Source organism: Paramacrobiotus metropolitanus, unplaced genomic scaffold (assembly GCF_019649055.1).
Source record: "Paramacrobiotus metropolitanus isolate TYO unplaced genomic scaffold, Prichtersi_v1.0 Parri_scaffold0000130, whole genome shotgun sequence".
Taxonomy (NCBI): domain Eukaryota; kingdom Metazoa; phylum Tardigrada; class Eutardigrada; order Parachela; family Macrobiotidae; genus Paramacrobiotus; species Paramacrobiotus metropolitanus.
This window is the reverse complement of record NW_026570350.1, coordinates 195,495-215,680: the sequence shown is the minus strand read 5'-3', so window position 1 is coordinate 215,680 and position 20,186 is coordinate 195,495. Positions and strand designations below refer to the sequence as shown.

At 39.2% G+C, this 20,186-nt stretch overlaps 2 protein-coding genes across 2 annotated transcripts; both read left to right on the top strand.

The window, feature by feature from the left end:
* The first annotated feature begins 88 nt into the window (after positions 1-88).
* Positions 89-10,155, top strand: LOC129598848 (casein kinase I-like). The gene is made up of 6 exons (XM_055496924.1): positions 89-599; positions 3,153-3,279; positions 4,730-4,828; positions 8,032-8,171; positions 8,290-8,443; positions 9,290-10,155. Exons 1-6 carry the CDS (start codon positions 367-369, stop codon positions 9,527-9,529), a joined length of 993 nt encoding a protein of 330 aa, XP_055352899.1. The 5' UTR covers positions 89-366; the 3' UTR covers positions 9,530-10,155.
* Positions 10,156-15,272: 5,117 nt separating this feature from the next.
* On the top strand, positions 15,273-19,595 carry LOC129598821 (kelch domain-containing protein 3-like). The gene is made up of 6 exons (XM_055496888.1): positions 15,273-15,627; positions 15,894-15,993; positions 16,189-16,216; positions 16,976-17,323; positions 17,990-18,397; positions 19,031-19,595. Exons 2-6 carry the CDS (start codon positions 15,940-15,942, stop codon positions 19,363-19,365), a joined length of 1,173 nt encoding a protein of 390 aa, XP_055352863.1. The 5' UTR covers positions 15,273-15,627; positions 15,894-15,939; the 3' UTR covers positions 19,366-19,595.
* Positions 19,596-20,186: the final 591 nt, after the last annotated feature.

Sequence of the window (20,186 nt, the reverse complement as noted above, 5' to 3'; positions counted from 1 at the left end):
CACCAAGGCGCCGCAGAGCCGGTGCAGTCCAATGGGCTGGCAGCACGGCAGCGTGTGCACTGGTGCAAGGCAACGCGTGTGGCAGTGTGCTGCGCAGTGCTTCGTCTCTAGGCTCCTCTCGCTTATGTGTGCGTCGAACGCTGCTGTTGTTGCCTATACTGTGCTGTGTATACTGTGTGTGTTAACGAGCGAAAAAATAAAAATCCATGTGCTATGATATGACCCTTTCCCCGTTTCTCCTCTCTCCTATTCCACCACCACCTCGGCCAGGATCCGCGTGAACGGAGGAGGACGACCACTCCAACGCCTATGTACTAACCGTCCGTTGGTTAATTCCGCAGAACCGAAGGAAAGCTGGCCGGGGAAATGAACAATCTGGGAATTGTGGCCCGCGGTGAATTCATCGTCGCTGGACGCTACCGTCTGGTCCGGAAGATCGGCGGGGGATCCTTTGGGGATATATACCTCGGGATCAGTATCACCAGCGGGGAGGAGGTGGCCGTGAAATTGGAGCCCAAAACGGCAGCCCATCCGCAGCTGCTCTACGAGTCTAAACTGTACAAAATCCTGCAAGGTGGTGTGGGGATTCCTCATATTCGGTAAGTGCTGCGCGGCACCGCGCCGTCCCTGTAGTGCACACGCTACTAACCGGGCCGTGAACAATGCGGGTACAGGGAAGGCAGTGTGTGCGGGGGGTTTATTTACGCTACAGAGGAAGTCTTACGTAAATCGGCTGCAGACGCCGTCGCGCTGCTGTTTTTGCATCCTTTTTTTACTTTTCCTCCTTGAAATAGTTAAAAAAAATTTATTTTTCTTGATGAGTTATTTTATTAGTTTCTATGATATCAGCGACCCCGTTTCTGTCGAATCAGGGAACTACGGTATGGGAAATTAGAGCGGCGCTCGAGATTTCGCTGTGTGTGTCACCTGTTTAATGTAGATCTAGTACAAGGAAACAATACAGCGCGTACAGTTCGAAACTAAAATTAGCTTCTCTGCGTGTGTTCAGCTGTTTCTCCCTCATTTATTTCAAATTTTCTGGTCAGTTGATGTTTACTTTATCCAGATTAATCTAGGAGTGTAGGAAAAAATATTTGCCAGCTGGATTTGCGAACGAACAGTTGCAGGCAGTGTTAACGAACCTAACGCACATTTTCTTCGATTTTTTATAAATATTTTATTTTCTCGCTGTCCTTGTTGACAACCGCGACGCATCCTTTCTTAATCAGTTAATTTCCATACTAATTAGTATACAGACACTCCACAGGGGGACTGTCGATTTGTTTACAGCACACGTTTTGTCAGGAGGGTAGGGTTGCGTCATCTGTTTGGCAGTCGTAATTTTCTGGGTATTATCAAATCAGATGATTTAATAATCATCGTCTGCAGTCGCTTTTTGCCTTCTGCAGCACACGCTGATGTTAGCTTGGGGAGGTTTTTCATGCGCAGCAGTGATTAGGGTGAAGCGGGGCTTCATTCTCGCGATGCTAAGGTGGCTGTTTATTGAATCGGAAGAAAATCAGGTTGAATGGTTGAATAATTAATTGAGTGCTGTGCTAGACAGCAACGGTTAAGCGTTCTTTGTCTTCTCCGATGAATATCGCAACGTCGCGCTTCGAATAAAATTATGGATTGATTAATAGTGCATTAATTAATTGGGGATCTAACTAAAAAAAATTATTACAGAATTAAATCTGAATTTAAAACGTAGAAAATAAATTCTAATGGAAAATAGGTACTTTCTTCGACGTTAAACAATTTTTTTGGAATTAATAATATTTCATTGATGGATTAGAAAAATAATTAGCAAACATTATTTAAAGAATTACAAATGAATCTGAAATGCAGGAAATAAATTTCATCGGAAAAAAATTATTTTTGCAGTTAGGCAAGTTTTTGGGAAGAATATAACCTTTAAAAAGTGGTAAAAAATTGAATATTGCCGCAGATAACTCACATAAAATTGTTAATAACTTCTTAATTAAGTTGAATATTTAATGTGACTTATAGGAATGTTTTATTTAAGAGTTTTACGAATTTAATTGGTAGGAACATTTTACTGGAATATTTGACGTGATTTTATAGGAATATTTAGAACATTTTTACGAGAATTAGCGAGACGATTTATTTACGTAATCCCACAAGCAAAAAGGAATAAAAACCCCCGCAATCGATAGGAATTAGGAGCAATTAGCCTTGTTATGTGCGGATGTGCCGATTAGCCTTGTTATTGAGCGGTATTTTTCTCTGCGTCTCCCTTGCGACGGTTTTTAATGGGCTGTTGTTCTGGTTTCCACCGGTGTGGATGTCGGTGGGTCGTTAAAAGGTACGAGAGCGCACACGAAGGGTTTATGATGCTGCTGTTGCTGTAGAGTCATAAGACCTTGAAAGTGTATTTAGTCGCAAATTGCATGTAGCTTGAGTACACCCCGTCTGACGGTTGAGATGGGTCGCGATAATTACTCGTCAAATGGCGCTGCGCAGCTCAAGCGGCACTGCGCGCGCGGCCCTCCGTGATTCCGGAGGTTGCAAGAGAGAAAGCACTCTCCTTGTGGCGGACATTTTTCTGTCAACACGACAACAACCGGTCGTTAAATGAAGAAATGGGTTTTTTGTCATCGGTCCATGATTTTCAGGAATTTTATTTGAAATAAAACAGAAGCAAGAAAAAACGAAAATAAATAAGGATAGAGAACAAGACTAATAAGGATAAAGGATAAAGAATAAGGATAAAACAATTAATAAGGATAAAGAATAAAGAATAAAATAAGAAACATAAAAACGTCTAAAAAATAATAATGATAATATTAATATTTTGGAAGATAAAACGGACTAAGAACACATTGTTTGTTGGAAATGATTGATTTTTGCGAATTATTAGTGTGTATAATTTCTCAGAAATTTTCTTGGAAATAAACAGAAGCTAAAAAATAAAATAAACAGTGAAAATAAATAAGAAAAACCTTTTTTTTAAGTAATGGTGATTAATGATTATAATAATATTTTGAAGGATAAGAATCATAAAACTGAATAAATACCCGTTTTTGTTGGGAATTATTTCTTTTTTTGAATAAAAATATTCCGTTATTAATATGAATATCTAACATGTGCGTGTGTTGTTGTTGAATTTAATCGTGATTTGTTCCTCGTAGGTGGTTCGGCACGGAACGCGAATACAATGTCCTGGTTATGGATTTGCTGGGCCCATCCTTGGAGGATCTCTTCAATTTTTGCGGGCGCCGTTTCACGATCAAAACCGTGCTCATGCTGGCTGATCAGGTACCGCTGCCATTCTGAATTTTAATATTTATTTAAATGATTAAAGAACCTGTTTTTCCTCGAATAATGATTTTTAATATATTTTCCCGTCATTCCGTCGTCAACAGGGATTTTTATTTTAATTAAAACGTACATTATTCACGGATCAGTCAGGGATTTGGTCAATAATGTCATCAAGTATTTACCTATTTATGTAAGGATGTTTTGCACCGGAAGGACCGTCGGTGCTGCTGACCGCGTACGTGTTATGCGGCTGATACGTGTCAGTATTTCGGAAATTATTTACGCATCACATACAGCACACGTTGACAGATGGTGTTTTTGAATTGGCTGAAAAGCACCTGTTATATAATTGCGGAAAATGTGGTGGAGAGCCGTTTATTACGAAATTTATTGTAATTTTTTGTAAATAAATAACCCGCGTTAGGAATTATCTCATACAAACATTATGCGATCGATCTTAAAATGATTTAATTTATTTATATGTGGATTTTCACTTGATTCGTTAACCGATTTGCTGTTAACTTGAGATTCGAATTGCAGTTTCCGCAGGCGAATTCGCCTTTGACAGACATTAATTCCAATAATGTATCGAATTTCTGGGAAGTTTTGTTCGAATAAAATGCATGAAATTAATGCGATTAATTTCCTTAAAAAGTAATTAAATTTGGCTGAAAGTTTGTGTAATCCTCTTTTGTCGGCGAATTTTAGCGGGACAGACATTAATCCTAACAGCGTCGATTTTCTGGAAATTTGTTTTAAAAATTAAATCGCTGAAAATTAGCTGTTTAATTCCCGGATAAAAATTAATTGGTTTTTTTATAATTTGCCTGATCTACCGGTGAAGTTGCATTTGTCAGACATTAATTCTACGAATGTCGATTTTCTGGGAATATTTGTGAAATTAAACTGCACAAAATTAATGCGATTAATTTCCTTATAAAACTAATTAACTTTGGCTGAAAGTTTGAATAATCCAATTCTGCCGGCAAATTTTAACGTGACAGACATTAATCCTAACAGCGTCGATTTTCTGTGAATTTTTCCTCAATTAAACCGCTCAAAATTAAGGGCTTAATTTCCTTGTATAAAAATTAACTGGTTTTTAATTGAATTTTACCCGCAGGCTGATAGGATAATTAATAGCTATGAGGAAAAATTGACTGAAGCGTACAAAAGTGAAGCAGGAATTTTCTGCTGACTCGGCGTTTTTTTTTTATTTATTAACAAACTCGTTATCCTTCCCTCTTGTTGGCTTCTCCCTCCCCCTCGCGCGCGCGTGCGATCAGTCAGCATCGTTAAGCGGCTTACGTAAGAGGCAAAACGGGTCCGTTGGTATCTGTATGCGGCCCGGTGGGTGGCTGGCGGCGCAACGGGTTTTTTAATACGTAAATACCGGTTTAAAAATGACGCTGTAATGTGTGCTGTATGTTGTTTTTCTCCGTTGCAGATGATTGCTCGTGTGGAGTATGTCCACAATCGCAATTTCATCCATCGCGACATTAAACCCGATAACTTTCTCATGGGCATTGGACGGCATTGTAATAAGGTAAAGAAAACGGGGAATTTTTGTTGTGGTGTGGTGATTTTCCTTCGTCCGAACTGCTGATCGCTGTTGTCAGCCGAGAAAACGCCCCCGGGGAGTTTGTTTTGTTTCGTTTTGTTGTGCTTGTGATTCTTGTCAGTTGGTGTTTGGTTTTGTGATTTTTCGACGTAGTCGCGGATTTCTTGGAATTTGTTTGCTTTTTAGAATTTATTAATGAATATTTAAGGTACTTATTTTTTTATTATTTGAATTTTTCTTGTACGCTTTGTATAGCTATCGCTCCTTTTTTGTTTACGGGATTGTGTTTTCCTTTTTTCCCTTTCACTGCTGCAATTCGATTAGATCAATTTTCAAATCATTTTTATTATTTTTTATTATTGTCGTAATTTTAGAATCAATCAATCTGTGATTTTTTTATTTGATAATAACATGGGGAAATTTCCGAAAATTACTTGGCGAATTATTTTTACATTTTTATTCCGGTTGAATCGTTTCATTATTTAAATTTTTATTCACAAAGATGATTTAATAATTTTAGACGCTTGTAATTTTCAATATTTTTCTAATAATTTTCGACGCTTATAATTTTTAATATTTTTCTAATAATTATCGACGCCTTATAATTTTTAATATTTTTCTAATAATTTTCGACGCTTGTAATTTTTTAATATTTTCTAATAATTTTCGACGCTTGTAATTTTTTAATATTTTTCTAATAATTGTTGACGCTTGTGATTTTTAATATTTTTCTGATAATTTGCGACGCCCTTGTATCAGTTTGTGGTGTCAGTGATTTCACGTGAAGATTTTCTCGGAAAATCCACCGATTTTAATGACTGTTGATTTAATCGCTTCGACGCGATGTTGTCGGATTTTCGGTAATGACTTTTCGCATGTACTGTACATGCAGCCGAAGAAAAACACCGTTTCCTCTTTTGCGCGGCCTGGGTAAATGACCGACACAGGGGGAGAAATAGATGTCATGAGCATAAATGTCAGGCCGGCTGTTGATCTGTACGACGGTTGCCAAGCGGGAGAATGTACAGCTCCTGATGGGCACTTCCGCTGGCTGCGTGTTATACATGTAGCGGGTCGTTTAATTATCAATTGTGGGACTGTTTTTTTGTGGTCTGGTCTTCGTCGGGTGATTAATGAGCGGCTGACTGTTGACGGATCGTGGCAGAATGGTTGCCGTCTCCAATGTAAACGGGCTAATTGAAAGGGAAACGATGCGTTACAGGATGAGATTGGGCTAATTAACTGGAGAAAATTAAATTAAAAATAAATTTCCAGAAAGAACCACGTTGTGTTTCCTTTTAAAAATTTGATTCTTGTTGTCATATTAATTATTAAATTAAGAAATCGCTCGCAGCTGACCAGGCACTGTTGGAAGAAAGACGGGATAAGGAAGAAAAACATTTTGAAAAATCTTTCGGGAAATAAAATGGGATGAATTGCTTAAATAATTGTTAAATTACTGATCGTTGTTTTTGAAAAAATGCTGATAATAAAGATGTCATTCTTTTTGAAAATTACTTTTTAAATTTACGAATATCTCCTGAATTACAGGGTACTTACTGTTTGAAGGAAATGCAGATAATGATAAGAAATGCTGTGGAAATTCCGTGTTGTTAAACCGCATAAATAACTGCTGATATACCAAACATTCTTTAATACATGCATTATAATAAAATTAACTCAAATGGGAGCTTCATAATTCGCTGAAAAATTATAAACGATTTGCGATGTCATTTTCTCACATTACGTATCACGTATTTTGGAAAACTGCGTTATCGTTTGATTTTATAATTGCGAGAAAAAGGGCAGAATAGCTCGCTTCTGCGAGAAGTTAATTAATTTGTCAAAGGGGCATTTTTCTGGGGAAAAATCATGATGGAGTTGGATCAGCCGCAACAAGGGATGACTGTTTCGCTCGGCACTTCCGTTTGACGGGGAAGCAGGGGGAAAAACAGTTCCCGGTGCCGGGGTCGGGGAGAGGTTTCGGCTTTCCGCCGTCAGAGATCAGGCGGTGCGGGAGAAAGGGAGAAAGCGCTCAGAATGGGATCAGCTGGTGTGATTGATTTTCCCGGAATGCACCGGCATTTCCCGGTGTGCATGGAGGCGCTGTTGTGCGTTATCGGGTCTGTTTTCGCCGCGTGTACGTGCTGGTGCAAGCTCCTGCATAATGGATAATCCCATCACGCAGATTTGAAGGGGAATTTGGTCATTAGCTAATTGGAGGATTATGGGGATTTTGTATATAGGGAAAAAGGGGATTTTTGAGATTTTTTTTCTCGGTCACGGGTGGAATTTCTCGGTGATTTTATTTTAGACGTGTAATGATTTTGCGCGGAAAATCAGTTGGGTCTGGGAATTTGATCGATTTAAAAATTGACTAATTTAATTTTGGTAATTGCTGGAAGATGGAGATGACTTTTCGTGATAATGATGCAGCCGTGTTTCGTTGGATTGCGGTCACGTGTGTTGGCTGTTCGTTTCCGGATTATTGACATTTTAGCATATTACTGCGTAAATTAATTCGTCACGTTTTCTTATAGTTTTTATGAATGTTACGTGCGGAATATTGTCGCGTTTTTGGTTTGAAATTGTTGATATGATAATCGCATTTTTCGATATCATTATCAATTCCAGTAACTGTGATTAATTCGGGAAATATAATACTTAAGTTGATTAAGTAGGAATTAATTCAATTTAAAATTGAGATCGTGGAAGAAGTTTTTCTGGAAAATCTGAATTAATTCGATACTATGGTACGAGTATCTGTACACTGTACAGTGTGTTAATATTTTGATAATTAGGAATTAATTGAAGTTCAACTTGAAGTAACGGAAGAAGTAGTCGGAAAAAAAATCTGACTTAATTCGAACTGATTACAGTGTACTTAATAATTAGGAATAAATTATTTTTAAAATTTAAGTGATGGAAGAAACAGTCGAAAAAAGCTTAATTATTCGGAATAATTATAATGTGCTTATTTAATAGGAATTAATTCAATTTAAAATTCATTAATGAAGAAAGGGTTCTGAAAAATTAATTCGGAATGTTCATAGCATACTTAATAATCAGGAATTTATCATATTTGAAATTCCAGTGACCTGAGAACCAGTCGAAAAAAATCGAAATTAATTCGGAACAGTTGGGAATTAAATTCTGAATTAATTTGAGTTGCCTGATGTTCATTGCAGCTTTTTCTAATTGACTTCGGTCTGGCCAAGAAGTACCGCGATAGTCGCACGCGCCAGCATATTGCCTATCGGGAAGATAAGAATTTGACCGGGACGGCCCGGTATGCCTCCATAAACGCTCACCTCGGCATTGAACAAAGGTGAGTTCTTTCGAATTTGGATAATATTTTGTGGAACAGCTGGAAGGCGGCGATGATGTCAGAGCCGGCGAATCAATAGCCAATGCGGCATGAAAAGTAAAGATGCTGGTTGTTGCAGTCGTCGTGACGATATGGAATCTCTGGGCTACGTGATGATGTACTTCAACCGCGGCAGTCTGCCCTGGCAGGGCCTCAAGGCCGCCAATAAGAAGCAGAAGTACGAGAAGATTAGCGAGCGCAAGATGACCACTGTAGTGGAAACGCTCTGCAAGGTACGGACCATGCATTTTCTGGGTTATTGAATTTTCAGCAATTTGTTTTAAATTTTTTCGAATAATTTTGTTTGTTGATGATGTCGTTATTGTTCGTTATATTCAGTTAATGCTCGTTTAAAAATTGTTGTTAAATTTATCAGCTGGTATGGGTAATATTTAAGAATCGTAGGTTTACAAAATTTCCCCCTTTTCTCTCCATTTGAAGAATTGGGGCTTCTTTTAAATTCATGGTGGATGGGTCGGAATGCATCCGGCCGTGTTGTCAAAATTTTCATAATGGCGTCAGCGGTGCTTGTAGCCATCGTACATCAGCTGACATTTATTTTTTATTAATAATTTACGTGATTGCTAAAACATTTTAAAAATCAACATGTTTTGTGGTATAAGTAAGTATAAGAATTAATTTTGTTTTGATTTCGCGTGCTTTATTAATAGATTGTTTAAATTTTATTTAGTGATTTCTGTTTCAATTGGGTGTTAAATGATCTTTTTATGTTGCAGCTTTTGTAAACAGTTATTCAAATTTCAGTGGGTAATTATATTTATTTGTTGTTGTGTTTAATATTCGTGCAAAGTTATCAGAGCTGTGATTTTTAATTTTTACTGATTTATAATAATTGTTGCTCTATTATTTCAGCATTAAAGAGGCTCTTTCTGTAGTATATAATTTTTTTAAAATTTCGTTAACAGATAATGATATTATTATTACTATGTGCAAATGACAAATCTATGTGGTTGCAAATTTTATTTTTAAATTTTATTTTTATCGGTAAATTATTCACTGAACGTTGAAGAGGATTTTTCACAGTAAATAATCGGTATAAATTGGATAAATGATTACAGGGCTATCCGGCTGAATTCGCCATGTATCTGAACTACTGTCGCGGATTGCGCTTCGAAGAAGCGCCCGACTACATGTATCTGCGGCAGTTATTCCGTATCCTCTTCCGCACCCTCAACCACCAGTACGACTACGTGTTCGACTGGACGCTGCTGAAGCAGAAGGCCGCCTCCGTCAACAGCAGCAGCATCCCGCAAATGACGGGCGCCAGCGCGGCCACCCCGGCCAACGCGCTGCACTGAACGCGAAAATCGACAACTATTGGGACAAATAATTGATGGAAAAATTCGGAAAATAATTCGATGGGCTGAAAAATTCGGGACAAATAAATCCAGCGCAGCGTGTTGATTATATTGTCGGGAATTTATATTCGTGTCATGTGTGCATCGGGAATCCAGTCAAAACAGTGGCGACGATGGGGGGCGGGGCGACGACGACGTTTTCTTTATTTTTGACTAAAATTGCGTTCTTTTTCTTCTCTCTCTCGCGTTCTTCTCTCTGTTGTCTGGCGCGCGCGCATTGAATTGTAATGGTCATTTTGATGCGAGAAAAAGATGACGGATGTGTTTTTGTGCGGGCGGCGACTACCTCATGCAGAACATTCGCGCGCGGCGGGAGAGGAGATTTTCGCGGAAGATTTCCACAACACAACCAGTTGATTCGTGGTTTTTTCTTCTCTACTCTCTCTCCTCGATTTATTTGTTTTTTCTTCTTCTTCACCTCTTTCGGTTGGGCAACGCGGCGGCCGCGCGATGACGCGGTGGGAAAATGTGTAGGGATGATTTCGTGGCGGTTTTTGAGGTGGTTTAATTCACGTGTAAAGCGAACGATGCAGCGATGAATGATCAATAAAATGAAAAGAAAATAATCGTTTGCTTGATAATCATAATGGAAAATAAATTACAGAATAAATGGTAAATTCAGGATAAAATAATTTCCAAAAGTATAATAATAAATTAAGAACAACATGGTAACAAATATAGAATAAAATAATAAAAAAATTCAAAATAAAATAATAATACAGAATATGTACCATTTAAGGAAGAAAATTATTTGGCATATGCAGCTAAATAAATTAGCTCGTACGGTAGGCTTTAAAGCGGAAAAGGCAACTTTAGCAGAATGCAGACGGGCGCACCCAGTTCTGGCTTCTTTTGTGCAATGGATTTACAGTCTTTTGTTTATATCTCTTGGTAGATCTGATAACTGCACTGCAGTACGCGCTAACAGACGGCAGATATTATTGAAAAACCACAACATCCGCATTGACGTAATCGTAATACAAAGGATCACATTCCTGTCATTCCACACCGCGCGCTTTTATTAAAATTCGTTGCACCAGGAAATTCACCACGGCGCGCGTGCGACCGTTAAACTCGCTCCACAGTATTAACACATAAACAATATTATTAACGCAAAAACGTTTCCCGTATGCCACAAATAACACAAACAAGTAAATCGGTAATTTTAAGTAGTATCACACGAATGCACTTTTGGTCAGCCAACAAAAGCGAAAATTCCCCAACTTACAGGGAAATCACGGGCAGCTCGGAGCTTTCCTTTCAAAGTCTGCAGAGACCGACTAATTTTGCAAGTGATACCAGCAGAAGCTTTTTATAGACTCAGCCTCATACAGCGTACGCCCGCCGAAAAATTGTGGCGTATGCGGATATTATACGAGTTGTGATTGGCCGATGCGCTTAGTACTCGTATTACGCCTCCGTCAGTCTGCACAACCGTCAGTCTGAAATTCGAATGTGTCGTCACTCGTCATCTTTCGAAATTTACTCTCAGGCAACGAGTACATACGGTACACTTCGGTTTTCGTCGGACCGCCTGGCCGATGGTGCCGTCAGTATGCCGATGGTGCCATCAGTATCATTTGTATGCCGTCAGCCCGTCATGCGAGTTTTGCCCACATTGGTCACACGATAAAACCGGTTTTCCCGTCTTCACTTCTCTAGAAAACGGGCGATAGTATCGCGCAGTTTCCTCTGCGTATCCCTCATGTATCCTCACAATTTTCGTACCTTTTTGTTCATTTTCGCATCCTAAAGTTTCTCTGCTATATCCTTTACGTATTAAAACATATAAGTATACCACCACAACACCTGACTACTGTAAGAAAACCTGAGAAACATAAGGAAGCCGAAAAACCTAAGAAAATTAACGGGATACATGGACGATCTACAAAATATACTACGAGGGTACTGCGGGATACCCTAGTTTAAAATACAGAATGATATGAGTCATATGACTATATTAACAGTATTCGCTATACGCAGTAACGTGCAGGATACTAATCGTAACTGATGTTTCCATGAGTACCAACTTCGAAAGCCACAGTATCCCACCGTATCTTATCTTCTACCCGAGTAGGTACTAGTATCCTTCGTGTATCCCGGGGAAAACAACTTTGGGTGTTATAATTTTTTTTTCGTAAGTATACACCAGCTGTCCCGATGTACAGGCATGTACTCGTATATAATCCTTTATAATAAAAGATTAAGAGGGGGCGTGATCAGTGTGTCTGTCAAATCCCCCAGAATCGCAGAGTGGATCAATATTCAACATTTACGGATCATTCGATAGCGCTGATTTCGTAGATGAGCCCGCAACTTTCGGATTTCAAAAAACAAACATCGTTTGAGAGAAAACTGTAAAAAACCCTATCATACAAAGTCTACGGAACCCCAACACAACCAATCAGCGAAGACTTAAAGTAACTGCCTTGCTGCAGAGCTTGCGCGGGTTATATCGTGAAACAAAATTCGAAAAATTTTGTTTGTTTTGATGTATTTGGTCTGCAATGGCTTTAAGAAACATTATATTAACAGCGGTGGGTTTAAGGATAATAAAAATTTAGGCACAAGAAAGATTTAAGTTATTTTGACAACCGAACGCACAAACGACCCAGGGAACTTAGGGAAGTGTCCCAAGTGAGAGCTGCATGCGTCGCGAATCTTGCTGGCAGCCTGGCAGTACCAATTATCAAGTAGCTGCGGGATGACGGTGGCTGCTTGATACTTAGGTAAAAGGCAGTGTTTTGCGGTAGTTTTAACCTAATCATTTCTCTGTTGACACTGTTTCTTTAGTTTCGTATTATACCGATGAAAGACGGTATTTTTAAAATTAGTAATGAAAAACGGATATTTACAGAAGGCGAAACGGAGCTGCTGCGCGAGCGGAGCTCGCTAAGCAGGAGGAGCAGCAATCAAGTGAGACATCGTTTGGCAGTTTTTTTCTTACAGTTTATCAGCCAGCTCTGCAAGACTGCAACAATTGAACCTTTTATAGTTAGTTAAGTATTAAGTAGTTAGTTGGTGTGGGATTGCCACTTGCCGCTGGAAAAAAATCACTTACCGTAATTATCGAATTTGCACCCCTGGGGTGCAAAAGTTCAAACGTCCTGGAGTAGGGGATCTTATTTCGGGGAGGAGGCGTTATTTCTGGGGGTGGTACTATTTTTCAAACGGTATTTTTCAGAAGTGGACGTTTATTTTCAAACAACTGCGCATTCTGTTCCATTGAAAATGAACGCAGTAGATACCGGTGTTTGCAGTTTCAGAACCTTACGAGCAGCATTCTGAAGCATAGCACCGAATTATTTTTGTGACCGTTTACTGTTTATTAATTACATCATAGCAGTTATTATGAAGCAATTGGCCTTATATCTATCATTTCGTGGCGCTTAACATTTAATAACACCCCCATGGGAGGCAGATTCGGGGAGGAGCTATTTTTCAAACGGGTTATGGGAGGGGGCTTACTTATTACGGATAGTGCCTTATTATGCGGGGAGGTGCAAATTCGATAATTACGGTAATTCGGTAATAACTTAGTTTTTGTCAGCGAAGTTAACTGTATTAGCAAATGCGCTAATTTTTATTTTAACTGCATTTATCATCAGGCAGCAGTCGATTTCCTCTGCGCACTTTGCGCGGTGTCAGCCATACTACCGTAGAAGTATAGGTAATTTTACCAGTACACTTGCAAGTTGCAACACATAATCGAATTTAAAATATAGAATTTGTAATTATGATCCGTATTCTTCCTATTAGTACAGTATCTCAATCATAATTTGAGTCTTAGAGCAGCCTGTATATAACGTAAATTATTTGTAGCTGATTTGTTCCGCGCAGTTTGCGCGGGGTCTACTAGTATCTATATAATATTATTATTAATTGGCGGTAAACAAAAACATGTTATCCCTTACTGCAGCATCCCAATGTACCTTAGTGTATCCGTCGAGCATCTGTCAAGTATCCGGATAATTTTCCTAGTGGAATACTTTCGAAATGCGTAAAGGATACTGCACAAATACAGTGGGATACGGCAGTGATTAAAGAAAAGTAGCAAATTTGTAAGATACATGAGAGATACATACAGTGCGGGATACGGTGTGATACTAACGATAAGGAATGTACATCAAACAACTACAAGTCAAACCTCATTTCCGGAAAAACGTAACGTGTACTAACCGTGCCATGGGAAGTACAGAATATTACAAAATGGCATTTATGTTGTCTCTTGAATGGCATATAGTGCTAGCCTGAAGCGGTGCACTTCCCTTGTTGGTATCCTACCACTTTTAATTTGTTTACAGAAGTTGACCTTTACGGGATGAGGACTTTTCGTGGTGGTGGTTTCACAGGTTTCTGGTATGGATTCGGGCAGGAACACTCATGAGTCATGTCTACTTTCACTATACTGGGTAATGGGTAGTGAGTAGTCCGAAATCAGTGTACCCGAAAACGGAATGGACTGGTGAAAAGCTTGCTTCATGTTGCACGGAAGGTCTTCTTGAAGACTCACCGACGCCGGAGTAGGGCGCGGCATAGCCGCAGTTCCGACACTCTCCAGCGTTCTGCCCTGATCAGCCGGAGTCGATACTCGATAGTCAAACCGGTAGAAACTCAGCTGACAGAGAAGCACTGTTATCGTTGACGGTGTGTTCTTGATGCTGCCGTGTTTGGTACGGTGACCCGTCATGCATTTCGTCCACGAAATTGGTCAACCGTCACTAGTACTACGTAAAACACGAAGTCGTCATAGAGTAATTTTAGACTTTCTTAGGTTACTTAAACTTCTTAGTTTTCTTGGACCTCTTAGATTTTCTTAAGTTTCTTCCGATTCTTAGGTTTTTTTTCGTAGGTTTCTTAGGTTTCACCCTCGTGACGATCGGCGTCGTGCGTGTGGTCGGCAAAGTGTAAGTCGCCATAATGTAGCGCACCGACGTAGTGTGCACAGTAAAACCTCCTCGTTCGTACACCTCTACAAAAAATTCTGCACCGAAACTCTCCGTAGACTACAGTACAATGGGAACCCTCTACGTTACGTACCTCTACGATGCGTACACGTACAGCTGTTCTCTGTATACCGCCTAACGGCCTCAGCACTGAACTGTACGCAATCACCTCGAATATAATAAATATTATACGTACGTACACCGGTGAGCCAGAATTTAAATTTTTTAAATATCTGATGGGGAAATTGTAAAAATCTAAAGAAACTAGCTCAAAATTGCATGTTGTGGTTTTCAACAATAGCATGAGTTCCCAATACAATAAAACAGAAACTGAATTTCGTCGGAAAAAGAAGTTATCGATCGAAGGAAAATTTGTCTTAATAAACACGACCGCACGAGACGGGACCGTTTGTAATTAGTACTTAATTACAACCGTTAGTCTTTACAGTTTACAGATACTAACTACTACTCGTTAGCGCTTGTGATATTCCCGTACTAAAAATTGTTAAAAAATTAAACAAATGTGTGATTATCACTAATATAAAAAATTCCTCACATCACTTTAACCAATTATATTGTCAAATGTCAATTATTAGCTTCCGCTCTTTTATCGCTTTGGAAGTGGCAGTCCCAATGCTTGGAGTAGTGGAACTGGAATGGAATGTGGCCTTGTTTGGAATGTGGAAGAACTGGAATGGAATGTGCAACATCTTGTTTCCGGTTGCAATAGTTTTGATTTTTTGCGAACGTAACAAATCAAACTTGCAAGTAAAGCAATTCTTTCTTATTTTCTAATTTCATATTCTTTTAGAATCAGTATCGATTTTATTTTGAAACATTTTCATTGTGTGATTGTGAAGTTGACCGTGTCACAGCGGTGAATCTTTGACACGCTGTTTTCGGTATTGTGTTTTCGGTACAGCGACTGTGAAGTGTGAAGTTATCCGTCGACCGTCGTTGTGCAAGACAGCCCGATTTCTATTTCTGCACTGATTTTCCTGAGGTTGTGATTTGTAACTGTTTTCATTGTTTGTTAATTTGCCAGTCCTATCCTTGCGAAAGATTCGCGAAACCTCAGAAAGACAGGAAACAGTAAGCAAAACCATCACCGATGACTGATGTAATATCGTGGTGCGGCCGTAATGCATTCTCCGTAGTGCATAAGCGGCACAGCTGGCACAATACTGGGAAGCACTAACGCCCGTTGCATTTATCTGTAGTAGCTGCGCGTTCTAATATTTCCCGTTACTTCTATGCATTTTGTGGTCTGTATCGACAGGAATGTTATCGAGTGCGCTGTTTTATTTTGACTGAATTTTCGTTCGTTTGCGTTTTTGGAGAAGTTGATTATTTTGCAGTTGCTGTCTTGATCTTCCGCAAGTTTTCCTGGACGTGTAATTCACCATGTGGATAACGCGTCTAGATGGAGGCCCTAAGAAAGTCAATCATGCGGCGGTGGTAAGTGGAAGTATTTATTAAAAATATGCAGTTACGAATATCTGTGTACCGTACTTCAGGACAGCGCGTAAAATGGCAGTTTTTGTCTGCGTTATCGCCGTTATGCGTAAATATTTTTGTCTGCGTTATGCGTCCGCGGCAAAGTTCTCCGTTGATACGATCCGTTTCCTAACGGGTGACCCTGATTTCTTGCAGGCGATTGACGATAAGATCTACTCGTTTGGTAAGTACCGTTTTTGCTTTCCAGGAAACTGTTTGAACGATGTTCGACTGTACTGTCGCAATGGAAAATTGTGGGAGACGCTGATTTTTCAGTAGTAAATACATTGAATGATTAAAATTTAAAAAAAGAATTGGTTCTTAATTATATAAATAGGAAATTTGGCATTTTAATTTTTAAGTGGTGTTGTTTGCTACCGATGTTCCGAAATTCTCCGCCGCATGTAGCCATTTTACAACGATTTCTGTTAAGATCCATTAAAATCAGTCACTTATTAATTATTAGAAATATTTGTATTTCATCTAAATACAATTTTATACACCGAAAAAAGGAAAATTTTCCTAGACTTTGTGATGTGAAAATCATTGCAGTTAATTTACGATGTACAAATGAATAAAATCTGGCAGAAAACAAAGGATATGGAAAAATAGAAACGCAATGTACTAGTATTTATTTCCATTTTTGCAGCCTGCTGGCATGCTACTAGACTACTATGATTAATACTGTAATAACAATGTAAGAAAAATAAGTATAAATAATTTCAAAGTAAAATAGTAATTAAAATAATTAATAATTATTAAAAATAATTAATATATTTAAAAATAATTCATCTGATTAAAAAATGATTAACAGTTTTACAAATTCAGTATTATCTGGCGCTCATATAAAAAGTAGACATACAATATCTAGGAAAGTTAGCATTTGTTTTAAGTGACAATATTTAATTTAAAAATTATTGAACCAGTCTAATTTTGTCGATAGGCGGGTATTGTTCGGGTGAGGATTTCGAGTCCAATCGGCCGATGGAGATCTACGTCCTGCAGACGGCCACCCTGCGCTGGAAAGCCCTGCCGCCGCCCACCGGCGGCTTTGACGAGGACTGCCGGCAATCGCAGGTCCCCTTCCACCGCTACGGCCACTCGGCCGTCGTCTGGCAGCAGTGCGTGCTGATCTGGGGCGGCCGCAACGACCTGGACGGCGCCTGCAACACCCTGTACGTGTACGATACGCAGCGGGCGGTCTGGTGGCGACCGGCGGTCCAGGGCATCGTCCCGGAGAAGCGCGACGGGCATGCGGCCACCATCCTCGGCGATGATATGTACATTTTCGGTACGCAGCAATTTGTTTTTGTTTTGCTGTTTTTCTTTAGGTTTCTTCGGTTTTAGTTCTAATCTATTATTTATTTTATATTTTCTAATACCCTACGTAATGCTCTTTAATTACTTTTATTACCGATATCATTCATTTTTACTAAAAACATTTCATAATAATTTCATTGGAATTGTTTATTTATTTTTACTTGACACACTGATGTACCGAGAGTAAGTATTTATTTCGTGGAAGCTGTACCGACTCCCGAGAGTATTTATAATTAATGATTTTAAGCGATGAAAACAACTGATGATGCCTACGCAGGCTAACATTTTTTCCTTTAATACTAACAATATAAAAAAAACGATACAATTTTTTTTAAAAATAAAGGTTCCTCAGAACTTTTTTCGTTTGCTAAAATAATATAAAATACGGTACAACATTAGGCGTAAAATACAGATAATATTATTAATATAAAAATAAGTGTGAGTTAACTAAATAATTAGTAGAAGGAAAACTAAATTAATGAGTTTAGAATACAATGAAATGAATAAGAAAATAAATTAAATAAGAAAATAAAATCAAAACAAAATGAATAAGAAAATAAAATGAATAAGAAAAGAAAGGAAAATAAAATGCGTTACTGACCTTTATGTGCGCAACTATTTTATGTTTTATTCCCAGGTGGGTTCGAAGAGCAAGGCGACCGGTTCTCGTCGGAGCTGTACCGGTTGCACATCCCCACCATGACCTGGCATCACGTCGTCCCCGCCGGCCTGCGCCCGATGCCGCGCGACTTCGCCACCATGCAGGTGGTGGACGGGCACCTCCTTCTGTGGGGCGGCCGCGGCGATCTGGACGAAGAGGGCCTGCACACCGGGACGGAGAAGTACGAGAACTTCCTGCACGAATACGACGTGGAGCACAACGCCTGGCTGCACCATGTCCTGCGGTATGCCCCGCCCGCCCGCCGCTCCCACGCCTCGTTCCTCCACCAGGGCCGCATGCACATCTTCGGCGGGTTCAATGGGCGCGATCATTTCAACGATCTGTGGGTGTTCGATCAGCGGCTGATGCGCTGGAACGAGATCAGTAAGGGAAAAATGAAATTTGCGTTTACTTTTACTTATTCAATTTTAAAAACTAGTTTATTGATTGTAGTACATGCACATGCCTGTTGACAAATTCAGCATGTAAAGGAACAGGTAGAGCGATATTGGCGCGAAGTTACAGCTTAAATGATGGTCACTGCACTACGTTTACTACGTAGTCTACGTTAGTAAAGATTTACGTGTTGCCCATAAATTTCTAATGTTTGCTGTATTATTAATGCTCAATTTGTCGACAGGCTTGTATTTGAGTATTTAACGAAATTGTTGACCGAAAATAAAGGTTTTACTTTAGTTGTCTAGAATAAAAAACGAATACTTGTGGATTAATGTGTGCATTGCACATTGTTTGAGTACTTTATTACTTAATAAAATTGTTAACCGAAAATAAATGTATTATTTTAAATGTGCAGAATAGTAAATAAATTTTCATAGATTAATTATTATAATGAATAAAATTATTTAGTGGCTTTTATTATTAATACTGGCATTAACGGCCGTTAATACTAGCCTGATTTTTTAAAAGTACTCGTACTATTTGACCGAATTAAAACTGGTCGACGGTGATAAAATGGGTTTCGTCCCTTAAAAAATCGTAACACAATTTGTTTCGTAGAATTCGGCAGTAGTCCCGTGGTGCCGTGTCCCCGCCGGCGCATGTGCTGCTGCGTGGTGGAGGATCGCCTCTTCCTCTTCGGCGGCACCTCCCCGGCGAACCAGATCCCGGAGGCCGCCAACCTCCTGGCCGACAACGGCCTGGTGGACCACGAAGATCTCTGCATGATGGAATTCCTGCCGCGGCTGGACACGCTGGCCATGGTGGCCGTGATCCGGCACCAGCTGCCCACCACCCGGCTTCCTTTCACCGTCCGCCTCGACCTCCTCGTCCTGACCACGCCTAACAGTCTGTCGCCGCAGCAGCGCCTCCGCGCGGGCAATCACTCGGGATAGACTGGCGTTCTACGGTTTTATGTTGTTGTGATAATTTGATAAGTGTTTTTGCAGCAAGCCAAATTGTTTTCCGTTTGCGATTTGTTTTGTCGGTGATGAGAATGTGACGCGAAAATGGTTGATTACCGGGTTTTTTCACGCATTCGGCCTTTTTTAATGAAACACTATGATTTTCTTTGGAGCGATAGGCTGTGGATTTGTGATATTTTAAAGAATTAAAGCGAATCAAACCTTTAGTCATTTAGTAGAAATAAAAGTCTCTGACTATTTGTATAATCATAAAGAAATACTAAACTGAATGATAATTTATTTTCATCCAAATTTTATGCGGCCGTATATTTATGATATTTTCATTTACCTTATTAGCTATAAGCAACCGTAATGCCACAGCTGTGTAACGCGGTGTTAAAGAATTACCGTGTATTTATATTGTTATTTGTGTATGATTATTTAATAGAAAACTCCATTTTTTATTCTCCATACGTATGAGCAAAACCATTTATCGTAAACTTGGAGTATGCGTACACACTCCCAGTAAGCAATACAACATGAAAACTCGGTTTCCATTCTCGAAACATTTCTGTAATAACATTACAATAATAACATCGTTGAGAACTTGTAGAGGAAGGTGTATTTTTTGCTTTAAAAAAGTCTCGTTATAGTCTTATATTATACAAATAGTTTTCCAACTTTGCACAAAACGGCACATGAAAATTAGTGTATTAAAAGCCAAAATAAAGATCATTTTCGCATCAAATCAGATTTCTGACGCTTATCTTCCAGGTTTTTAACTTGCAAGGTTACTGTGGAGCGGAAGATAG